The sequence below is a fragment of the Enhydra lutris genome, unplaced genomic scaffold (assembly GCF_002288905.1).
Source record: "Enhydra lutris kenyoni isolate GAN:26980312 unplaced genomic scaffold, ASM228890v2 scaffoldscaffold55, whole genome shotgun sequence".
Lineage (NCBI taxonomy): Eukaryota > Metazoa > Chordata > Mammalia > Carnivora > Mustelidae > Enhydra > Enhydra lutris.
The window spans coordinates 7072042-7092828 of record NW_019154139.1 but is presented as its reverse complement, the minus strand read 5'-3'; the positions used below and the strand labels follow the sequence as shown (position 1 = coordinate 7092828).

Below are 20787 nucleotides of genomic sequence, written 5' to 3'. Positions count from 1 at the left end.
TGCCGGGTGGACCCACAGTCCTGTGTCCTTGCCTGTTACAGCACCTGTCAACATCGCCTTTATTCAGTGCCCACTTTTCCAACCACACCAAGAGCTCCATGAGAGCAGGTCTTGTAGATGCCTTGGGTACTTTGGATACCTATCTGCTGGCACTATGCCTGGCCCAAAGGTAGTGCCTGTTTCACTTAGGGATTTTTGCTGGCAAGCAACCAAAAAGGAGTTTGAGAAAAACTCTGTTGTGGAGCCCACAGATTCCACAGGAATTGGTTGTGAGAGCAGTAGCAGCCCTACAGTCTCACTCCACTGTCAGTGCCTTCCAGCCAAGGACTAGCAGGAACACACCTTATAATGTTATTACTTATTGCATCAAGGGAGAATGCACATTGTGGGCAATGATAGGCCTTCTCAATAAGAGGGTGTTGGGAAGGATTTACTGTAGGATTTATGTTGTAATAGGTGATTTTAGGGAGGGTTCAAGAAATTGAGGGGTTTGCTCTAGGTTAGATGCCGTCAGGCAGTGTGAATAATTCTGTGATTGGACATCTTTTTTTTTTTAAGATAGGTAGATATATATATTTATTTATTTATTTATTTTAGAGAAAGAGAGTGCATGAGCAGGGGGAGGGGCAGAGAGAAAGGAAGAGAATTTCAAGCAGACTCTCTGCTGAATGTGGAGTCCAATGCAATGCTCAATCTCACGACCCCGAGATTATGACCAGAGCCAAAATCAAGAGTTGGCCACTTAACCAACTCAGCCACCCAGGTACCCCTATAATTGGGTATCTTAATAATCTTATCTACAAGGCAGAAGGAATAAAGTGGGGCTAAAGCTGTAATTGATAAAGAAATAGCAGTCACTCATATTAGCCAGAAGAAGAGGAATTTGGTGATTTTTGTGGTTTCAATAATATTCATGTTTTTGTCTTTGTTCAGATGGGATTAAAGAGTGGTCTTGTTTTTGTCTTGATTATCATAGAGTGGTTTTGTCCGATGTTGATAATCTATGAAATTGTTTATACTGATCAGGAGAATACCAAGACCCAGCTGTGAGTGTCAAGGCATCTCCTAGCAATACCAAGTCTTAACTGGTAGAAACGGGCCAGTTCCTAGCTGTCACGGGCTGCTTTTCTTTCTTTTTTTTCTCACCAACTTCCTCTCCCCACCTTGAATCTCTGATCTTGATATTTAGAGCCCTGGCAGAGAAAGCCTCGTTGGCCAAGCTTAGGTCACACCTCCATTCCTTGACTGTCCTGGATCTATGAGAGAGTATCAGATATAAGCTGGAGTAACATTCAGCCAGAATACACCATGTGGGATACTGGGTTCTTAAAATAGAGAAATACATCCCAACTGGTTGGCAAGTAGGTGATGCCCCCTCCTGGGATGCTCAGGAACACTTATAATGCAGCTATTAAAGGGCTAAGGCCTGGCCCATCCAATTGACTGATGCCCTTTCCTACTCCACTATTCAATATTTTGAATATAACCTTTGGGTGAAAGACAGTGTTCAGGGTAGCATTTATTCCTTCCTCTACCAATCCTGAGATGGGAAAAGTAACCCCCAACAGAAAACCAGAATACTGTGAACAAAGAGGAAGGAATGCTGGGTGTTCAAACAAGAATACACATGTTCAATACAGTGTTCATTACTTAATGTTTGGTAGTGGATAGACAGATGGACACATGGATGAAAGTATCTGATGGGAAGAAAGAGATCATATAAACTGCAAGTTACATTACCCCATCACATAGGGAGAAATGTAATCTCTTCCCTCCAGAGGATGGGATATGTGAAACAAATTCTTCCTTTTAATTCCCTTCTGGGCAGTTTCCCAACGCTGTCCTTACCTGCACTAAGGGCATGTTAGCCAGCTCTGGTGCCAGGTTCAGGGGCTGGAACGGAGGCTGAAGCTCCTTTGTGAGGTAGCCTCAGTGACAGGAGTGCTGTGAGGCAGGGGTTACCTCATCCCAAACTGGCTGAGTCAGCCACACCAGTCCTGCCCTCCAACTCCCTAACACCACCTGCTCACCTAGGCTTTGTCATGTTGCTGCCACTGCTGGGAGCCTGTGCTGTGGTGGGGCCATTCCAGGGCCCTGAGTGGGAACCAGTGCAGGGCCTGCTCTCTGAGGATCGCAGCTGCAGGGACCCTCGGTGCTGTGGCAACCTGCTTGTGCTCTGCCTCTTTCTGATCTGGCAGGTCCAGCACTACTGGCACCAGGTCACAAGGACCCACACCAGCACGCGGAAGGTCATCAAGGTGAGGGGACCCCACACACCTCCTTCCCTCGGCACCAAGATTGTCTCATTCACTTGTTATGAGGACCCTGTTCTATGCCCTATACCAGAGATAAATCACAAGGGAGCTTAAGACTGGTCAGGGAGAGCATCACCAGACCCCAGAAACCACCAGTCACCCTGGTCCCTCTCCCTCATTCCACACACTCAGTCCATCTACAAGTCCTATTGGCTCTACTTGCAAACCACATCTCAAATCTGATCACTTCTAGAAAACTCACTGCTGCCCCCTGGGCAAACCCTCCCTCATTATCTCCCCTACACTGTATGTAGCACTGTCTTCTCTCATTCCTGTGGCCTCTCTCATCCAAGCACAGACGATGTTCCACTCAGCCAACAGGATTATCTTCTTTCTTTTCTTTTCGTTCTCTTCTCTTTTCTTCTTTCTTTCTTTCTTTCTTTCTTTCTTTCTTTCTTTCTTTCTTTTTCTTTCTCTTTCTCCCTTAAAATTTTAATTCAGGGATAATACATGTACATAGACCACATGTGTATAGATCAATGAATTTTCACAACTGAATACATCCATGTGCAGCACCCAGCCCAGAAGCTTGCAGTCACAACTATGCTGATTCCTAATAACATGGACTAGTTTTGCCTGTAGGATGATGCCATGTGGTAGGTATTCCTTTGCACCTGACTTAAAATCATGCTTATGAGCAAGAACCAACTTTTCAAAATAAATCATACCACTTTGCCCCTCAAAACCCTGCAACAGCTCCTACAGGTACACTCCCTGTCAACTCAGAAAAAAATTCAAACTCCTAACCTTAAGTCCAAGGCCCATCATGGTCTGTCCTACATTTCTCTCTGACCCCATCTCCCAGCACACTTTTCATTACCTGTTCCATTCTGGGCATAGGGTCCCTTGATGTTCTTATACACATGACCTTGTTCTGATCTCAGGACCTTTGCACTAACATCTTGCCTATCATTTCATTCAGGTTTCCAGTCAAATGTCACCTCCTCTGAGAGGCCTTCTATGACCAGTCTGTCTAAGGGAGCTAGTCCCATACCCAGTCTACTTTTATTTCCACCAGAACACTTTTCAATACTTAACATGTTGTATACTTGGTTATTGTGTCTTCCATGTCTGGAAGATAGCTCCCAACAAGGACTTTAGTCTTGTTCATGCTGGTAACCCCAGCATCTAGAATAGTGCCTGGTCTGGAGTAAACTCTTTGTCTTTCTTAAATGAATGCCCTAAGGGAAGTGATTCCCTCTTTTCTGAGCCCAGTATCCTCATCTGGATAATGGACATTGTAATTCTGATCTGTGAGAATTAGATGAGACAATGTGTGAGCAAAGATTTTGCTTCTTCATTCTAAACCACAGGTGACACAGCAGAAGTGGACAGTGCCCTCCGTGAGACATGACACTTGCTTCAGGATGACCCCTGAATTCTTCTTCAGTCCTGATAATTTCAACGACCTGGATGCTCATGTCCAACAATGGGTACAAAAGAAGAGACAGGAATACCGAAGGGGCCTCCAGGAATCATGGACCCAACACCTGCTCTCTTGGCAACACCCATTTCAGGGCCCACCTCGGGATTTCCAAACACCTGTTGAGCCCTTCTTTTGCACCACCTCCCTTTCAAGCACCTGTATGATCCCCCAGGACAGTTCTCGGGAAGCATGGCAGGTAACCTGGTGTCTCAGTGATGAGCAGACTCACCTGATTTGCAAGTCACTATTCCCTGCCCTGGACCGGTACCAAAGGATGGAGCAGCTGCTGGTCCACTCCCAGGAAGAGTTGGTGCCACTGGAGCCTGTTGTCAGCCTGAGATCTCACCTCACATCCAGGATTTTAGCTACCTCTCTCTCAAATCTCCCTTCATCTCAGAGGCTACAGTTCTGCTCCAGAGACTTCTTACCTGATCCTTCCATCCAACAAGTGAGAATGTCCACCTGGAAGTCCTGGGGATGCCCACAAGAGGCCTGGGTACCAGGGAGGGAAAACCAGATGCTAGGCAGGGAGGCTCTAGGGTGGGTGAACCAGACAGAGAGCAGTGGGGAGGATGCTTGGGAGATTCAGGCAACTGGAAGGCAACTCCCAGTGAATTTCAAGATGGAGGATGGTGCAGAGACTAAGGTCCTGGCATGGAGAAGTAAAAAACTAGTAATAAGTAAAACCGATGGAGATATCCTGACATCAGGGTCAAAGAACCAGGACGAGATGGGAATTGAGAATAGAGCCGAAATTCAGGAACTAGGGAACAGAAACGAGAGGGAGGCTGAAGGTAAGAATCCTCCTGGAATCCAGGCACATATAGCAGAGCACCAGGAACAGTTAAGATGTAAAACTGATGCAGAGACCCAGACACCAGAATGGGGGAACCAAGAGAAGAGTAGAGATGAGGATGCTATAGTTACCCAGGCACTTGAGAAGAACAAGAAAGAGGCCAGAGGAGAGGATGAAGGAGAGGCCAAGGCCCAAGAATTGGAGAAGCAGGACCAGAGTAGAAGTGAGGATGGTGAGGAAAGCCAGGTGTCAGGATGGGGAAAACAAGACGAGATTCAAGATGATACTGGCATAGAAATTCAGGCACAGGAGAGGAGAGACAAGGCCCAGGTTGGAGGTGAGAATGATGTGCAAACCCAGGTACTGGGGAGGGAGAACCTGGGAGAAGTAACACAAGAGAAAGGTGTGGAGACCCAGGCCCTGGGGTGGGAAAAACAGGAATGCGCTAGACATGAGAATGTTATAGGGACTCAGACCCCAGGACGGGGAAAGCAGGATCGGGGTGGAAGTGAGAAATCTGAGAAGATCCAAGCATCTAAGGAAGAGATCTGGAAACAACTAAGACACGAACTTCTAGTGGGGTGGAGAAACCAAGGCCTGAGAAGGGGGGAGGATGCTGGAGAGACCCAGATCTCTAGAAGGAAGAACTTCAGGGAGATAAGAGAAGAGGACTGGGTGGTGATCCGGGCGCCCTGGTGGGGAAACAAGAGACTAGTAGCAAATAAAATTGACAAAGACTTTGAGATACCATGTTGGGGGGCATCTGGACCGGAGTGGAAGTGAAATAGACAGAGAATGCAAGATACCATGTTGGGGGAATCAGATTGGAGGTGAACTTAGGGCAGAAACTCAGGCAACAGAGAAGAGAAATCAGAGAAATGATGGAGAAGAAGATGGTACAAATACCCTGGCTCCTGAGGCAGAGAACCAGGGACAATTAAGACATGAAACTCTTGTAGACACCCATCCACCAGAGAGGAGGAACGAGGATCAGTTTGGAGATGATAATAGAATAGACATTCAGGCACTAGGGAAGAGAAATCTGAGAGGGGTTAACGGTGAAGTTGGTAAAGAGACCCAGGAACTTGGGGAAGAAAACCAGGGTCAGTCAAGCAGTAAAATTAATGGCAAGATTCATACATCTGAGTGTAAGAATCAGGAATACATTAGAGGCAAAGATGGTGCAAACAACCAGGCATCTGAGCCTGAAAAGAGGAGAGAATTAACAAGTAAAGTTGATGGAGAAACTCATTCAGCAGAATGGAAGAAAGAGGAGCAGGTTGGGGGCGAGATAGGTGGAAACACCCAGGCATCTGAGACTGAAAAGAGAGGAGAATTAACAAATCACATTGATGGAGAAGCTCATTCAGCAGAATGGAAGAAAGAGGAGCACGTTGGAGATGGGAATGGTACAGGAATTCAAGCTCCAATAAAGACAAGCCAGAGAGAAGCTGTAGTTGAAGATGATACAGAGACCTGGGAACATGGAGAAGACGACCAGAGCCAGGTAAAAGGTGTTATTGATAGAAAGATCCATTTATCAGAGTGGAAGAACCAGGAGCAGACAGGAGGTGAGAATGGAACAAAAATTCAGGCTGGAAGTGAGGATGCTGTAGAGACCCAGAGGCCTGAGAGAGAGAACCAGCAACAGTTAGATGGTGGAACTGGGGACAGTCACTCACCAGGGAGGAGCAATTGGGAGCAGAGGGGAAAGGAGGAGGAAAATCAGACATTGGGGAAGAGACGTCAGAGAGAAGCTAGGAGTGAGGGTAGTGGAAAGACCCAAGGACTTAGCGGAGGTTCCTGGAGATTGATAGAAAGCAAAGCTGATGAAAAGAGCTGTTCATCAGAGTGGACGAACCAGGAGCAGATGGGAGGTGAGAATGGTGCAGACACTGAAATACAAGGGAAGAGAAACCTGAGAGAGACCACAGGTGATGATGGTACAGAGGCCCAGGCTCCAGGGGGAGATTACCAGGGACATGTAAGAAGTGAAGTCGATGGAGAGATCCAGATACAAGAGCTGGGGAACCAGGACAAGGATGGAGATGAAGACGCTGCAGAAATCCAAGATGCTGGGAGCCAGAGAGAGTGCAGAGCTGAGGAGGCTGGAGGACCTCACATTCCAAAAGGAGGAAATGAGAAGCAGGTCAGAGGAAAAGATGTTGCTAAAGACAATCTCCCAGTTGACTCTTCTGGGGGCGAGGGGCCTGGACATGAGGCCATGGAACAGCAACAGGCAGTGGCCTCTGCTCCCTGTCCTGAGCTGAAGCCTCTCTCCAGCTGCAGTCAACTCTCCCTGCATGCCAGTGCGGAGGGAGAGCATATGGTCAGCCAGAGCATGGCCTTTGCCAAGAAGCACAGAGTGAGGGTCAGGCTAGCCTCCCAGCAGGCCCCACCTGAAGCCCTGACAAGCCGACAAAAGGATAAAAGGGTGGATCCAGGGAGGACTTCTGGCTGGATGCGGCAGCTCCAGAACTTACACTCTGGAGAACTTCTGGCTGCTCCCCCGGGCCTGCCCTCTGCCCGCCCCTCTGTCACATGTCGCCAAGCCTCCCAAGCTGCCGCAGCTCTGGTGGGTGCTCCCACTGCCCTCACTGTCCCGCCCAAGTGGCCAGTCCTCAAAAAGAGCCAACAGCTCCTCTTGGAGTCCCTCATGCGACGGAAGATTGCACACCTGAAGTGGGGCCTCCCCAAGCGGATCCTGGAGTCCCATTTGCTCTTTAACAAGTTAGGACCATGCCCTCTACCCCGTGCGGGGATGAGGCTCCCTGGATTGTACACAGCCCGTGAGCTCCAACGACAGCAGGGAACGCACTGTGAGGCCCAGGGCTGCAGGCCAGTCCTCAAGTCAACTGAGAGATCCCAGAGAGTTCAGCCCCCAGAAAGAAAAAGCTCAAAACTTCCTACTCGGGCCAGGGCTCTAGAGAAATGTGGGTCACATGGGTGCGAGTCCATGGGCATTTCCATCCATTCTGAGAAGCCTGGAAGAGTCTGGCCACCAGGAGGCACTAGAGAACCACGGGACGTGCCGGAAAAGGCTCCTAGAGCCAAGGCTGCTGCCACTTACAGGAACTCCAGGCCCGCAGCACAGTCTAGGAGCTGGTGTGGCCAAGAGCCTTCCAGTGAGAACAGCAGGGACAGGAAAGTGGTCAGGCCAGGAGTCTCCCAGATGGCAGAGATGGCTCCCTGCAAAGTAAGGACCTCATATTCCAGGGCAGGCCATGATGCCTGGAGGAAGGAGCGCATACCCCAGGAGGCCCCTAAGCTCCCCAGACTTAAATGTCAGCAGCCCACACATGGGAGAAGAGAAAGCCTGGAGGCTGCAGAGGGCAGTGGGGCTGGGCAGCAGCCTTCCTTCCATTTCACAAATACCTCCAGCTTCAAACGTAATTTCCACTCTGCTGCAGCAAGGTTGAGCGTGACCCTTTTAAACAAGATATCCTGGTCCCCACACCGGGCCAAGCCTCAGCACTCAGCCCCCAACCTGAGCCTGCGGGATCCTGATCCCACCCTGCTTTCCAAAGTGAGTGACCAACATACAAGGGAGGACAGCCCTGGAGTCTATATTTCTCTGAAGACAGACCTTCAGCCGCCAAGTCATTCCCGTGCTGAGGCCGTTCTTCCCAAGACAAAGTGCTTCCAGGGTCAGGGGGAACCTGAGAACATACATGGATCCCTGAAGAATCCATCAGCCCCCCAAAAGTTTGGTTTAATGAAGCATTTGAGATGTTTTCTGCTCCAGCTTGGCTTTAGAAAGTAGGCTGCAGGCCCAGGGTCCTCAGAACACATAAGAGAAGGCATGAGTTGTCTGCTCACCCTCAAAGCTTCTAATAAAATTGGTTATTTGGGCCCTGTGGGGTTCTGCTATTTCTGGCACATGTTTTCTGAGTATCCCCTTTTGGAGGCTGGGATACTTTGTAGGTGGGGTAGAAGCCAGTGTACGCTGTGGTATTGAAGGTTTTGGGAATGTGGGTCAACCCAATGTCGTCATCTCCTAAACACATTTCCTTTCCCTAGCTCCTCACAGTAGGGTATACTGAGGTTTCTATCATGGCTCTGTCCTGTCCTGGTACAGGCTAATTCTGATTGAGGTGGGGTGCTCACACTGTTTGGGGAGGGGGGTTGCTCTGCACTGGACACTGATATGCAAGTCTTTTGGTCACAAGGAAGGAAACTGATTATGGTGCATTCCCCCAGCTGGAACTCTGCTGTCCATGAACATACTTCATGGAAAAGCCATTCCCCCATCCACTTCTCAAGCACTGTCAACCATAATTACTTGTTGCCTTGCTTGTCTCACCAATGGGACATCCTGGTGATTATTTGTTTTAATCAAGCCTGAAGCTTCTGAGCCAAAAGACATGTCTTATGATACTTCTATAGACAGCTTCAACATGTGGAAGTGGATCCTATATCCTATATATCCATGAAAGCTGGAGTTGAGAATTTAATCCAGGTTTTCTCCTTCCCTCTCCTTTATCCTCCCTCCCTTCTTTTTTTTCCTCCCTTCTTTTCTTACCTTTCATTTAGTTTTCCTATTCATTGTAAAACCCATACATGCTCATTGAAGGAAGTTTAAAAAATTCAGAAAAGGAAAAATAATCCATAATCTTATTACCCAGTTACTGTGTTGATGGTTTTCTTGCTACACATTGCTACCTGTATGGTGTTTTTTTTTTTTTAAGATTTTATTTATTTATTTGACAGACAGAGATCGCAAGTAGGCAGAGAGGCAGGCAGAGAGAGAGGAAGCAGGCTCCCCGCCGAGCAGAGAGCCCGATGCGGGACTCGATCCCAGGACCCTGGGATCATGACCTGAGCCGAAGGCAGAAGCTTTAACCCACTGAGCCACCCAGGTGCCCCCTGTATGGTGTTTCTTATAGCAATTCATGCCTACCTCTACTACAGCACTTACATTGTGATAGGCAGGCTTTCTAAGAAGGTTCCCAATGCTCCCTACCTTCCAGTATCCTTGCCCTTGTATATTCTCTCCTTGAGTGTGGATTGGATCTAGTGGGTCGCTTCTGACAGCTAGGATACAGCAGGCATGATGGAATGTCACTTCGGAGAAAAGGTTATAAAGTCTGTAGCTCCATCTTGGGCATTTCTCTTGTTCCCTTGCTTGCTCCCTGAGGGAACTCACCCTCCATGTTGTGAACTGCCCTAAGGCGCATATGGCAAAGCACCGAGGAGAACACTGGAAAACAGTTGTCAAGAAAGGGAGGTCCTCGCTTAGCCTTCGAGGAGCTGAATCCTGCCACCAAGCATGTGAGCGAGCTTAGAAGCAGATCCTTCAGCCTTAGAGATGACTACAGCGTTGTGAGATGACTACAACCTTGTGAGAGACTTTGAACCAGGGTCACTTAGTTAAGCTGTTCCTGGATTGCTGGTGCACATAAACTATGAGATCATCCAGGTTTCTTATTTTAAGCTGCTAAGTTTTGGGGGCTTATTAGTTTTCTATGGCTATTGTAACGAGTTACCACAAACCTGATGGCCTAAAACAACTTCTGGGGGCCAGAAGTTTGAAATCAAGATGTCAGAATGCCCTCTGAAGGCCTTGAGGGCAATCAGTTCTTGCTTCTTTCCAGCTTCTGGTGGTTGCAGAAGCTGGAAAGAAGCTGCCTCTTCCTTTTACTTTGTGGGTCTCTTCTCAAGACACTTGTCATTGGATTTAGGGCCCACTCTATACTCCAGGATGATCTCTTAAGATCCTTGACTTAATCACAACTGTGAAGATACTTTTCCAAACAAGGTAACATTTACAAATTCTGAGGATTAGGGTGTTTCATAAATCTGCTCTGGCTGCTGTAACAAAATACTAGAGACTGGGTGGTTTAAACAACAGAAATGTATTTTCTCAAAACTCTGGAGGGTAGAAGTCCAAGATCAAGGTTCTGGTTGATTCAGTTTCTGGTAAGAATTTTCTTCCTGGTTTGCAGATGGTTGCTTTCTCACTGCGTCTTCACATGGCCTTTCCTTGGCACATGTAAACTGAAAGAGGTGAGAGATCTTTCTCCCTCTTTTAAAAGAAAAATTTTATTTTTAAGTAATCTTTATACCCAATGTGGGGCTCGAACTCACAGCCCTAAGACCAAAGTTCACATGCTCTAATGACTAAGACAGCCAGGTGCCTCTCTCCCTCTTCTTATAAGGTCACCAATCCTGTGGCACCAGAGTCCCACCCTTTCAATGTTTTTTAACTTTAAATACCTCTTAAAGGCTCTCTTTCCAAATACAGTCACATCGGGGGTTAGGGTTTCAACATCTGAATTTGGAGGACACAACTCAGTCCAGAGCAGATACGGAGATATATTTTTGAAGGTCACCATTCAACCCATTACATGGGGTCATTTGTTATACAGAAATAGATAACTAACACTGTATTGCAATAATTGATCATCTGCTTCCTTGACTAAACTTGAGGACGAGAATTGTCTTGTTCACTTTTGAATCCTCCAGCTCCTAGCCCAGTTTCTAGCTCAAAACTCTGTCAAAAAGAATACATAGTTTGTTGACATTTTAAAAATATACAGGATAATATTTAATGATATGGAAGACATATATATCTTTTTCTCTGGAGGAAGCAGTTCACAAACTTTGTATGATACTGTTGTAAAAATGTGTAGACTTGGGGCTCCTGAGTGGCTCAGTGGGTTAAGGCCTCTGCCTTTGGCTCAGGTCATGATCTCAGGGTCCTGGGATTGAGCCCCACATGGCATCGGGCTCTCTGCTCCACGGGGAGCCTGCTTCCCCCTCTTTCTCTGCCTACCTCTTTGCATACTTGTGATCTCTCTCTGTGTCAAATAAATAAATAAAATCTCTTTAAAAAAAAACATTTAAAAATGTGTAGACTAAAAGAAAATATACCAAAATATTATTTTTCTTTCATTGTCTTCACTGAATATGTACTACTGCTATAATGTATTTAAAATATGATGAACGGGGCGCCTGGGTGGCTCAGTGGGTTAAGCTGCTGCCTTCGGCTCAGGTCATGATCTCAGGGTCCTGGGATCGAGCCCCGCATTGGGCTCTCTGCTCAGCAGGGAGCCTGCTTCCTCCTCTCTCTGCCTGCCTCTCTGCCTGCTTGTGATCTCTGTCTGTCAAAAAAAAAAAAAAAATCTTTAAAATATGATGAACAAATGTTGTTTACTTATTTATTTTACATACTTTATATATAATTCTGCATCTTCTGTGCGCAGAATTTTAACGAGAACTAGTCCATGTTAACACCTACTCTTCTCAAACATTATTTCATAACGCTACATTGGACAATAAATCCTTATTTTCTGAACTATTTTGCTATGGAATAATTTTTTTGCACGCAGTGACACTGCTTCTGAATGTAGAAAACACCTCGTGAGCTTACCTCCTTCACCATTAGCCAGTTGCTGGACACTCAGATGCTAAATAAATCCTTGTAGATGGATAGACTGTTACTGCTAATACATGCAACGATGAACGATTTTTCCTTCTGCAGTGCTTCTTGCGCGCTCACAAAGTCTCAAGTGCCGTGCAGCCGTCTGTGAAAGGGCATCTTAAGGGAAACGTCTTAGACTCTTCGAGAAAGGGGTCACGTAGAGTTAAAAAAATACAGCTTTTAGATCCCTGAGATCGTTTACGTTTTTAATAGTAGATTACTTCCTTTCCTTCCTTTCGCAAGGCTAATGAAAGCTTCTTTATAAATATTTTTCAACCTATAGCGCGGTGAAGGCAAACGCCTACGAACTCAATGAGCAAACTGGTTGTCCTTTGCGGGACACTTGTGAGTCCTCGCACCTACCACACGCTCTCAAAGGCCGCTGTTCGCGCGAGATTGCTCGCGTGAAGATTGCGTAGCACTCAGTTGCGCACGCGCGTTACTCCCCCATCCCCAGCGAAGGGAAAGGGGCTCTTTCAAGTGCGCTTGCGCACACGCTGCGCGGGAAAAGGTGGTGGAGATATGTCTGTGAGGGACGCGGCGGTAGGCCTTCCTGGGCCTGGGAGGGACGAGGACACGACGCTGCTCTTCGAGAGGGCCCATTACAGGCATGACCCGTGCTGGCTGCTGCCCGTGCCCCCACGCTTCTGTCTGGCCTGCATGGTGGAGCTGCTGCCGGAGCCTTGCGTATCGGTAGGAACAGAGGCTCCGGCATTTTCCTCACCGAACAGCCTTACCTCGCCAGACCGACTCCCTAGAACCTGACGCACCTTCCCTACACCGGGCCCAGCCGCTTCGTTAACTTGACCCTGTAAGCGGGCCTGCTCCCTTGCTAGGCCGGAGCTGCCTTCTTTGCTGTACTATCCCAGCCTCAGTTTACCCTGCAGGCCGTCCTGCTCGGGGCAGAGGGCCGCTTTCCAGACTAGCCCCTGCGCCTGGCTCTGGACCTCACCTGGGCCTATTCCTGTCCGCTAAGCCCGCCACCCCTCCAGGACGCGCTGGCTCGCATGCCGGCCTTCCCTTCCCTTCCCTGTAGCTGCCCTGCCCTTAGTTGCGGTCGCCATGTCTCTGGGATTTAGCCTCGGCTCAGCCCACGGACCAGGTGCCCGCGCAGTGGAGGCTCCTCATTCCCTTCCCATGTCTTAGGGTGTAAATGTGGGGGCTGCCTTGGTCTCTGTGATGGCAGAGGTGACAATGATAAGTTACAGCCAGGCAGAGTGGGGTGAAGGGGAAGAACTTTCTAATAAGCAGAGCTGGCTGAAAAATGGGCTTTTCCCCTCACTGCCTGCCCACCTCTGTAGTGAGTTTTTTTGGTCCATGGAGGCATCCAAGAAAAGTTTGGGAGATCACTTTTCTCTCAGATTCATGAGAGGGGAATTCGTCCCTTGGAGGGAAGGGGGGTGGGCTAGATCAGTGGTTCTCAAGTTGTCTTATTCTCAGGATGCCTTTACACTTTTAAAGTGTGTTGAGGACCCCAAAGAGCTTTTGTTTATGTGGGTTGTATCCGCTGATATTTACGGTATTAGAAGTAAAAACAATTTTTTTGAAGATTTTATTTATTTATTTGACACAGAGAGAGAAAGATCACAAGTAGGTAGAGAGAGAGGGGGAAGCAGGCTTCCTGCTGAGCAGAGAGCCCGATTTGGGGCTCGATCCCAGGACACTGTGACCTGAGCCGAAGGTAGAAGCTTAACCCACCGAGCCACCAGGCACCCCAGAGAGCTTTTGTTTATGTGGGTTGTATCCACTGATATTTACTGTATTAGAAGTAAAAACAATTTCAAAATACTAATTTAAAAATACTGCTAAGTCCATTACATGTTAGCATAATTGGTTTTATTGCGGCAAAATACACATGACATAAAATCTACCGTTTTAAGTGTACAGTTCTGTAGCATAAGTAATTTAAGTAAAAATAATGATATTTTCCAAAACAAAAACGTAGTGAAAGGAATGGCTCATTTTTGCAAGTGTCTTAGATGTCTAGCTTAATAGAAGATAGCTGGATTCTCATATATTTCTGCACTTAATCTGTTGTGTATTACTTGCCATGTAATCTTTGAAAAATTTCACTGTATGCTTGTGAGAGAATAAAAGTGAAAAGAACAAACTGCATCTTAGTATTATATGAAAATAATTTTGATCTTTTGGATACTCTGTAAGGATTCTGGGCACCCTCTGGGGTCCCCAGGCTGCCCTCTGAGAACTGATAGCTCTAGCTGAGAATATTTGAGATTTCATTGAGACCAGGAGTTCTGAGGCTGCCATTCCTTGATAGCGAGTCAGACATAAAGAGATAAATAAGAGGATTAATAGAGGAGAATACGAGAAGGCTAAAAATTACTAGGATTTTAGTAGCTAGATATATTTATGGTCAAGAGCTGTTGGGATAAGGAGGGAAACTGGGAAAAAGGTTTTTTTTGTTGTTGTTGTTGTTTTTGCTTTAAAATATTTTATTTATTTATTTGACAGAGAGAGAGAGAGGTCACAAGTAGGCAGAGAGGCAGGCAGAGAGAGATGGGGAAGCAGGCTCCCCGCTGAGCAGAGCCCAATGCAGGGCTCAATCCCAGGACCCTGAGATCAGGACCTGAGCCAAAGGCAGAGGCTTAACCCACTGAACCACCCAAGTGCCCCGGGAAAAAGGTTTTTTAGAGGAGGAAGCATTTGAATTAGGATGGAGAAGATGAGTGAGATTTGGACCAGAGGCAATGGGGGGAGCTTATCCCAGGAGGCAGGTATTACCAAGGATGAGTTCGGGGAGGTAATCAGAGTGTTCGAAAGGAAGTTGAGGGAAGTGGGATTGAAAAGCCAGGTTAAGATGAGTTCCTCGAAGTGTTTGAATCCAAGCTAGAGTGTGGACTTAATTCCGCAGGTAAAAGAGAGTCCTCAAGATTTTTAGATCACTAGCTTAATGAATTATGTAGGAGGAACTGGTGAAGGAATACATGAGATTTGCAATAGCACAGGTTAGAGGCACCAAGAAAATGCACTTTACTTATTCTTTTTTTTTTTTTTTTAAGATTTTATTTATTTGACAGATCACAAGTAGGCAGAGAGGCAGGCAGAGAGAGGAGGAAGCAGGCTCCATGCTGAGCAGAGAGCCCGATTTGGGGCTCAATCCCAGAACCCTGGGATCATGACCTGAGCCGAAGGCAGAGGCTTTAATCCACTGAGCCACCCAGGCAACCCTGCACTTTACTTCTTACTGAATGCACTTTTTTTTTTTTTAGCTTCGGCTCTCACCAATTGAAAGGGGGGATGCTCTCAGTTGTATCCATGTTCCTGCTCTATCCTCGGGGCATACTCCCTTTCTTTTCCTAACTTTTGCTACTATCTTGAGCACTTTACACAGCTACTATCCAGCTCCCTGTACAGGGAGGTGAATTGAGTGTGAGGATTTATGTCCATGTTGAATGGAAGGATGTGTTTCTCTACCGACCTCTTTGAGGCTTATGCAGGGTCTCCAGAATCACTCTCCTGGACCGTTGAAGTGGAAAGGGCACTGACCTTGCATAAGGCCTCCTTGGAGACATTTGAGTCCTGGGCTTCTGTTTTCTCATCTATAAAACGGTGACAGTAATACCTATTTTTGCTTGCTTCACCAACTTGTTAGGTTTAAATGAGCTAGTAGACAGAAGAGTGATTTGTGAATAGTAAAGTGCTCTGTAAATACAGGGTGGTGGGAACCTTAGCTCATTTTAATCCTCTGTATGAACACATGGATTCCTATGTGTAGTCGATGCCCTTTTTCCTACTCCCTTTAGGGATATATGACCTTACTATTGTTTAGATGAACCCTTTGGTATCATTTTGCAATTATATTTAGAAATTACAGTTGTTTGGGTTCAGAATGGCTGAGGCTTGGTTGTTACTGAATTTTTTTTTTCATCTGTCCCTAGCTGGTGCGCAAGAAGCATGTGCTGTCCTGCTTCCGAGATGCTCTCTTGAGGCATGCCTCGCTGGTCATGCAGCTGGTGGCTCAGGATCAGAGAATCTGTATTCACTTCATAGGCGTGCTTTTCGGTGAGATTAGAAGGGGAACTTGGCACGAATTTTGTATGTATAGCATGCATATTTGTTTTGGGGTTTGGAGAAGACAATTTTGGGGTCTTGGAAAGACAATTTAGGTTTTTTGCCATTTATCAGTTTAATGTATTAGTAAATTATTTTGTCATATTATGAAGAAATGATCCCCTTTCTAAGACACATGATGCATTGGATGGTAACTGGCTTTGCTATAGCCAAGAGGGTTGTAAAAGTGTGAATATGAGTATGGGAAATGTGTGATCTTCAAAAAGTCCACTCTGCCCCTCAATAGGGTCAGAAGGTCCAGGCTAGACTCCATTGACCTGGTGTGACCCTGATTGAATTACTTTCCCTCTTCTGTGCCTGAGATGGATTAAAAGGTCCCTTCTTTTAATGTAATTATAATGTCCTATGGAAAGAGCCCTTTCAGGGAGGAGGGGAGCTAACTCATATTGGGTTCTTTTCTCTGCTAGAGGCTTTTCAGGCTTTTAACTGCCAAGACAGTTTTTTAAGGGAGAGAAGATGGTCCCCAAGGCTAAAGGAAGACATGGTTAACAACGGGCAGAACTGGAATTTTACCGCAGGTCTATTATAGACCCCAGAACACTTAGTTTTTATGCTGTGCCACACTGACTGTTTTTATCCTTTTAAAGCCAGAGTGGGTCACTGAAAGTCTAGGTGTTTGGTGTTGAGGATAGCATTTATCTGGGACATTGCTTAAAGCTGCTATTAGTCTAGAATTTATAGCTTGCCTCTGTGGGTTTGTTTCTCTTTTAACTACTTACCATCCCCATCTCTTCTCTCTCGGCTCCAAGGGCTGTTATGCAATGTGGAAGATGGGAGTGTAACAGAGCGCTGTATTGAAGGTGAGGTGAAACCGTGTACCTAGCGTTTGAAGCTGAGGATATTAACCTCGATTGCAGCTCTGGTTGTCTGAGATCTTGATGAAATAACTGCTTCATTTTAGAGACATATCAGGAAAAGTCAATTGTCAGTCTGTGTCAGAAACCAGGGATACATAGATGGGTAAGACATAGTTCCTGCCCTCTAAGAGTTTACAATCTGGAGGAGAGATTGGATGGCAATAATGAGAGCTGAAGAACACTGTTAGAAAGGCATGTACAAATTCTGTTTTCATTCCATCCACATTTGTTGGTTAAAAGTTGCCTGCACATAGGCGACAGTAAGAGTTGTGGAAGTGTAGAAAGGGTTGGAGGAGTGGTGTGCCTGTCTGGCTCAATCAGAAGAGCATATGACTCTTGATCTTGGGGTCTTGAGTTCTAGCTTCATGTTGGGGGTAGAAATACTAAAATAAACTTTAAGGGCTTGAGGAGAAAGAAGACAAGAGAATTGGGATAGGAGGATTCCTGCAGAAAGAGCAAGAATTGTATCAGTTAGAGGCTAGTCAAGAAACAGAAACCACACGAGTTATTTAAACAGGGAAAACTTAGGGGCACTTGGGTGGCTCAGTTGGTTAAGCATCTGCCTTTGGCTCAGGTCATGATCCCAGGGTCCTGGGATTGGGCCCTGCCTCGGGCTCCTTTTTCAGCAGGAGCCTGCTTCCCCCTCTCCCTCTGCCAGCTGCTCCCCCTGCTTGTACTCTCTCTCTCTCAAATAAATAAATAAAGTCTTCTAAAAAATGAACAGGGAAAACTTTAATATAAAAATTATTAGCTGGGTAACTGAAGGCAAAAAGAGAACACCCAAGTTTTCACAGAGGTAGCAATATCATAAAGCAACTCCCACCCTTAGGGCTGGGGAAACAAAAGGAGGTTGGAATTACTAAAACATAAATTTACTCTGAGGAGGGGATGCTGCTTACTGCTCCTGGGTGTCTGACCATCCAGCCTCGCAGTTAGCAGCTGTAACAGATCACAAGTTAATATGATCTGTATATCCCTCTGTCCATCTCTCGGTCTAGATAATGTGGACAAGTATACCACTTGAGGTTCTGACCACTGGCAGGAATGGGGAGATTTCCCTTCACCATTCGACCACTCTTGGGTGGGGCTATAATTCTAAAGCCATCCACTTCTGATTGGTGCCAGGGTAACTTGCAGACCTTCCTCAGAACCCAAGAACTTTACTGAGGTGGTAGGCACTAGAGACTGCAAAGCCAGAGAGAGAAGAAGGATTTGCTCCTTACTCATTGTTTCCTGTTTGCTGCCTACCTTCTTCCTGTTTCTATTATCCTAGAATGTTTTCTTTACCTTGGAAATGGCAGAGCCTTTCTGCTGTAGCCTCTAAATCTAATTTGTAGCTTTGCCCAGACTTGCAGAGCCAGCCTCTTCTTCACTGCTCCTCAAACATACCAGCAGAAGCATCACAAATGATTGTATAGAAAGATGGGTTTGGGGTTGAGAGATAACATTATAGGCAATTATAGGTGGTTTACGTGCAGTAGCTCATTTAGTCCTAACAACCCTATGAAGTTGATACTATTATTATTTCCCACCAGAGGAATTAAGAGTCTTACTTAAGATGCTATAGTTAGTTGCTAGAAAAGGGAAATCTATACTATTGAGTCTGCCATAATTCTGTTTTCTAGTATATGAAGGAGCAAATTGTGAGGAGGAAAAAAGTAGGGAGAGTATAAAATAGCAGTTTTCAACCTAAGCTTCACAATAGACTCACCTGGGTAGCTTAAAAAATATCCAAATGCTTAGGCTCTTTCTCTAGAGATTCTGATTTAATTTGTCTAGACTGGGAGTTGGGCAGTAATATATTTTTTGAAACTTCCTAAGTAATTCTAATGTGCAGCCTAATTGTGAACCACTTATATAAAATGATGAAGAAGCCAGGAATCCTTTGGTTTAGATATATACACACAGTTTAATTGGGGAGATAGAAAAGACTATACTGGTAACACAAACAAATGACTTTGAGTAGAAGGGCTATGAAAGGCGACGTGTGGGCCAGGGGTTGTCTTCTGGTTACTAATGCTACTGTGATGCTCAGTCCTTATCCAGCTTACAACTCAGCTGAAGTTAGAGCAGATCATTCATTGCCTGCTGGATGAGTGCCACAAAGAGGTCAGTGAATATCTCTGGGTTCTTGAGTACCCCTCAGAATCCTCAGAAATCAGAGCTGGGTGCAACCCTCTTTGGGTAGATAGTTGGGGAGGTTGGAATACATAGAGAAAGGGATCTGCGTGATCAGTGAGTCAGTGGTAGAGCCAGAGCTCAGGCTTGGGCCTTCTGATCCTGGTCCGCTACTGTTTGTAGCTTCCCTCCTTCCCCTTTCAGTCTTCCAAACGCTGCCTTTGTGCAGTGAAGTCCCATCTTTCTGACATAATCACCCCATGGCTATTCTCCATGTCCAAGTACAACATAGATTTTCTTGATTAATTTAAGGAAATATGTTTACTATGTCTTGGCTTGTTTGGTGTTTTTATTTGGTTTGAATTGTATACAGTATTTTATACTGAAGTCATTTGCTTTTATCAGCATCTAAGGCAGGCACTGAGTAGGTATATTTAACCTGCCTTCTTCTTCAAGGTAGTCAAAGATACCAATTTAATAAGTAGTTTTTGCATTGTGTTTAAGATTTAGGAATAATATCAGAATCACTTTTTATTTTTTACAAAAGGAAGACAGATGTTTATTTTAATACCAAGAGCAACATGCAATCATAAATTATACTAAATTATCATATCATTATGATTACTCTGCATATGATTAATATATCAGGTTGAATTTATAATTATATATATCAATACTTATCATTATGACAGTGCCATTTAACCCTTTTGAGCACTTTCCATATGCTAGGCACTGTGTTAGGAGGTTTACGTGCAGTATCTCATTTAGTCCTAACAACCCTGTGAAGTTGGTACTATTATTATTTCCCACCAGAGTAATACTTAAGAAGTTATAGTTAGTCACTAGAAAAGGGAAATATATACTATCAACTCTGCCTGTAAACCATTAAGCATAGGGACTGGCAAATAGTGTTCAATAATGGTTATGATAATGATTATATATATATGTTTAAATTAAACTAAATTTAATTTTAATTTTTACTTTTATTTTTTTTGCACTTAGCCAGAATTCTGTCCTTATGATGTTCCCAACTCTCACCCCCCAGTTTCTGGCTCTATAGGAGACAAAATATGCTAATTTTAATTCAGTTTAACTGTCATGTACTGAGCTAGATACTGAGCACTCAGAGAGGAATCTGACTCAGAGACTTTCTCCAGGGAGATAGACACTTAGTTAAAGAGGCTGATTACTGATTGTGTTGAGAGACACATACAATATAGGCTTTGGTCTGGATAGAGCAAGATACATTTTGGTGGGAGATCTGTCCTGATCCTAATTTGTGTAGTGGAATGTGTTCACTTTCTATAGCTGTGTAACATGCCCTCCATGAGAGGCAGCCTGGCCACCCTGACCCTTCTCGGCAAGTTGGTGGATGCCATCCCTCCCTTGGCAGACAAACTTGTAATGGAGCACAGTAAGTGACCTCTGGGGAGGAGCCGCTACTACCCTTTTACCCGGTTTGATCACACTTCCATCTGGGTGGTCCATTCAGTATATATACACCTGGGAAATCATTACTTTCCTTCTCTAGGATTTAATTTTCCCATCTGCAAAATGTACTCTATGTTGACCAAGTCGAAAAAAGTATTTCTTGACTGATCTTGAGCCATTTTGATTCACTATGTTAGTACAAACTAATTAAATACTTATTTTGAACCTTCCTTTGGGTGAAAGGAGGAATTAGTTCTGCAATATAGAAGTATTTTTTTCTATCAGTAAAAAGCAAATAAATATCTCACAGATTGTTTACCCCAGGGTAA

The 20787-nt window shown here is 45.4% G+C and overlaps 2 protein-coding genes across 2 annotated transcripts in view; both read left to right on the top strand.

Moving 5' to 3' along the window:
• The first annotated feature begins 2042 nt into the window (after positions 1 to 2042).
• LOC111157468 (chromosome unknown C22orf46 homolog) lies at positions 2043 to 7956 on the top strand. The gene is made up of 3 exons (XM_022518888.1): positions 2043 to 2258; positions 3629 to 4189; positions 7948 to 7956. Exons 1-3 carry the CDS (start codon positions 2043 to 2045, stop codon positions 7954 to 7956), a joined length of 786 nt encoding a protein of 261 aa, XP_022374596.1.
• Positions 7957 to 12482: 4526 nt separating this feature from the next.
• The window catches only part of LOC111157620 (meiotic double-stranded break formation protein 1), an 88298-nt gene continuing 79993 nt past the window's right edge, over positions 12483 to 20787 (top strand). The window contains exons 1-5 of the mRNA XM_022519198.1: positions 12483 to 12653; positions 15860 to 15983; positions 16802 to 16852; positions 18945 to 19018; positions 20336 to 20441. Of these exons, the coding sequence (XP_022374906.1) occupies positions 12483 to 12653; positions 15860 to 15983; positions 16802 to 16852; positions 18945 to 19018; positions 20336 to 20441 (526 nt within the window). The remainder of the gene's footprint in view (positions 12654 to 15859; positions 15984 to 16801; positions 16853 to 18944; positions 19019 to 20335; positions 20442 to 20787) is intronic.

Coding starts and splice junctions, on each gene's coding strand:
- LOC111157468 (XM_022518888.1), top strand. CDS start 2,043: ATGTTGCTGCCACTGCTGGGAGCCTGTGCTGTGGTGGGGCCATTCCAG. Junction 2,259..3,628: donor GCACGCGGAAGGTCATCAAG/GTGAGGGGACCC, acceptor TCTAAACCACAG/GTGACACAGCAGAAGTGGAC.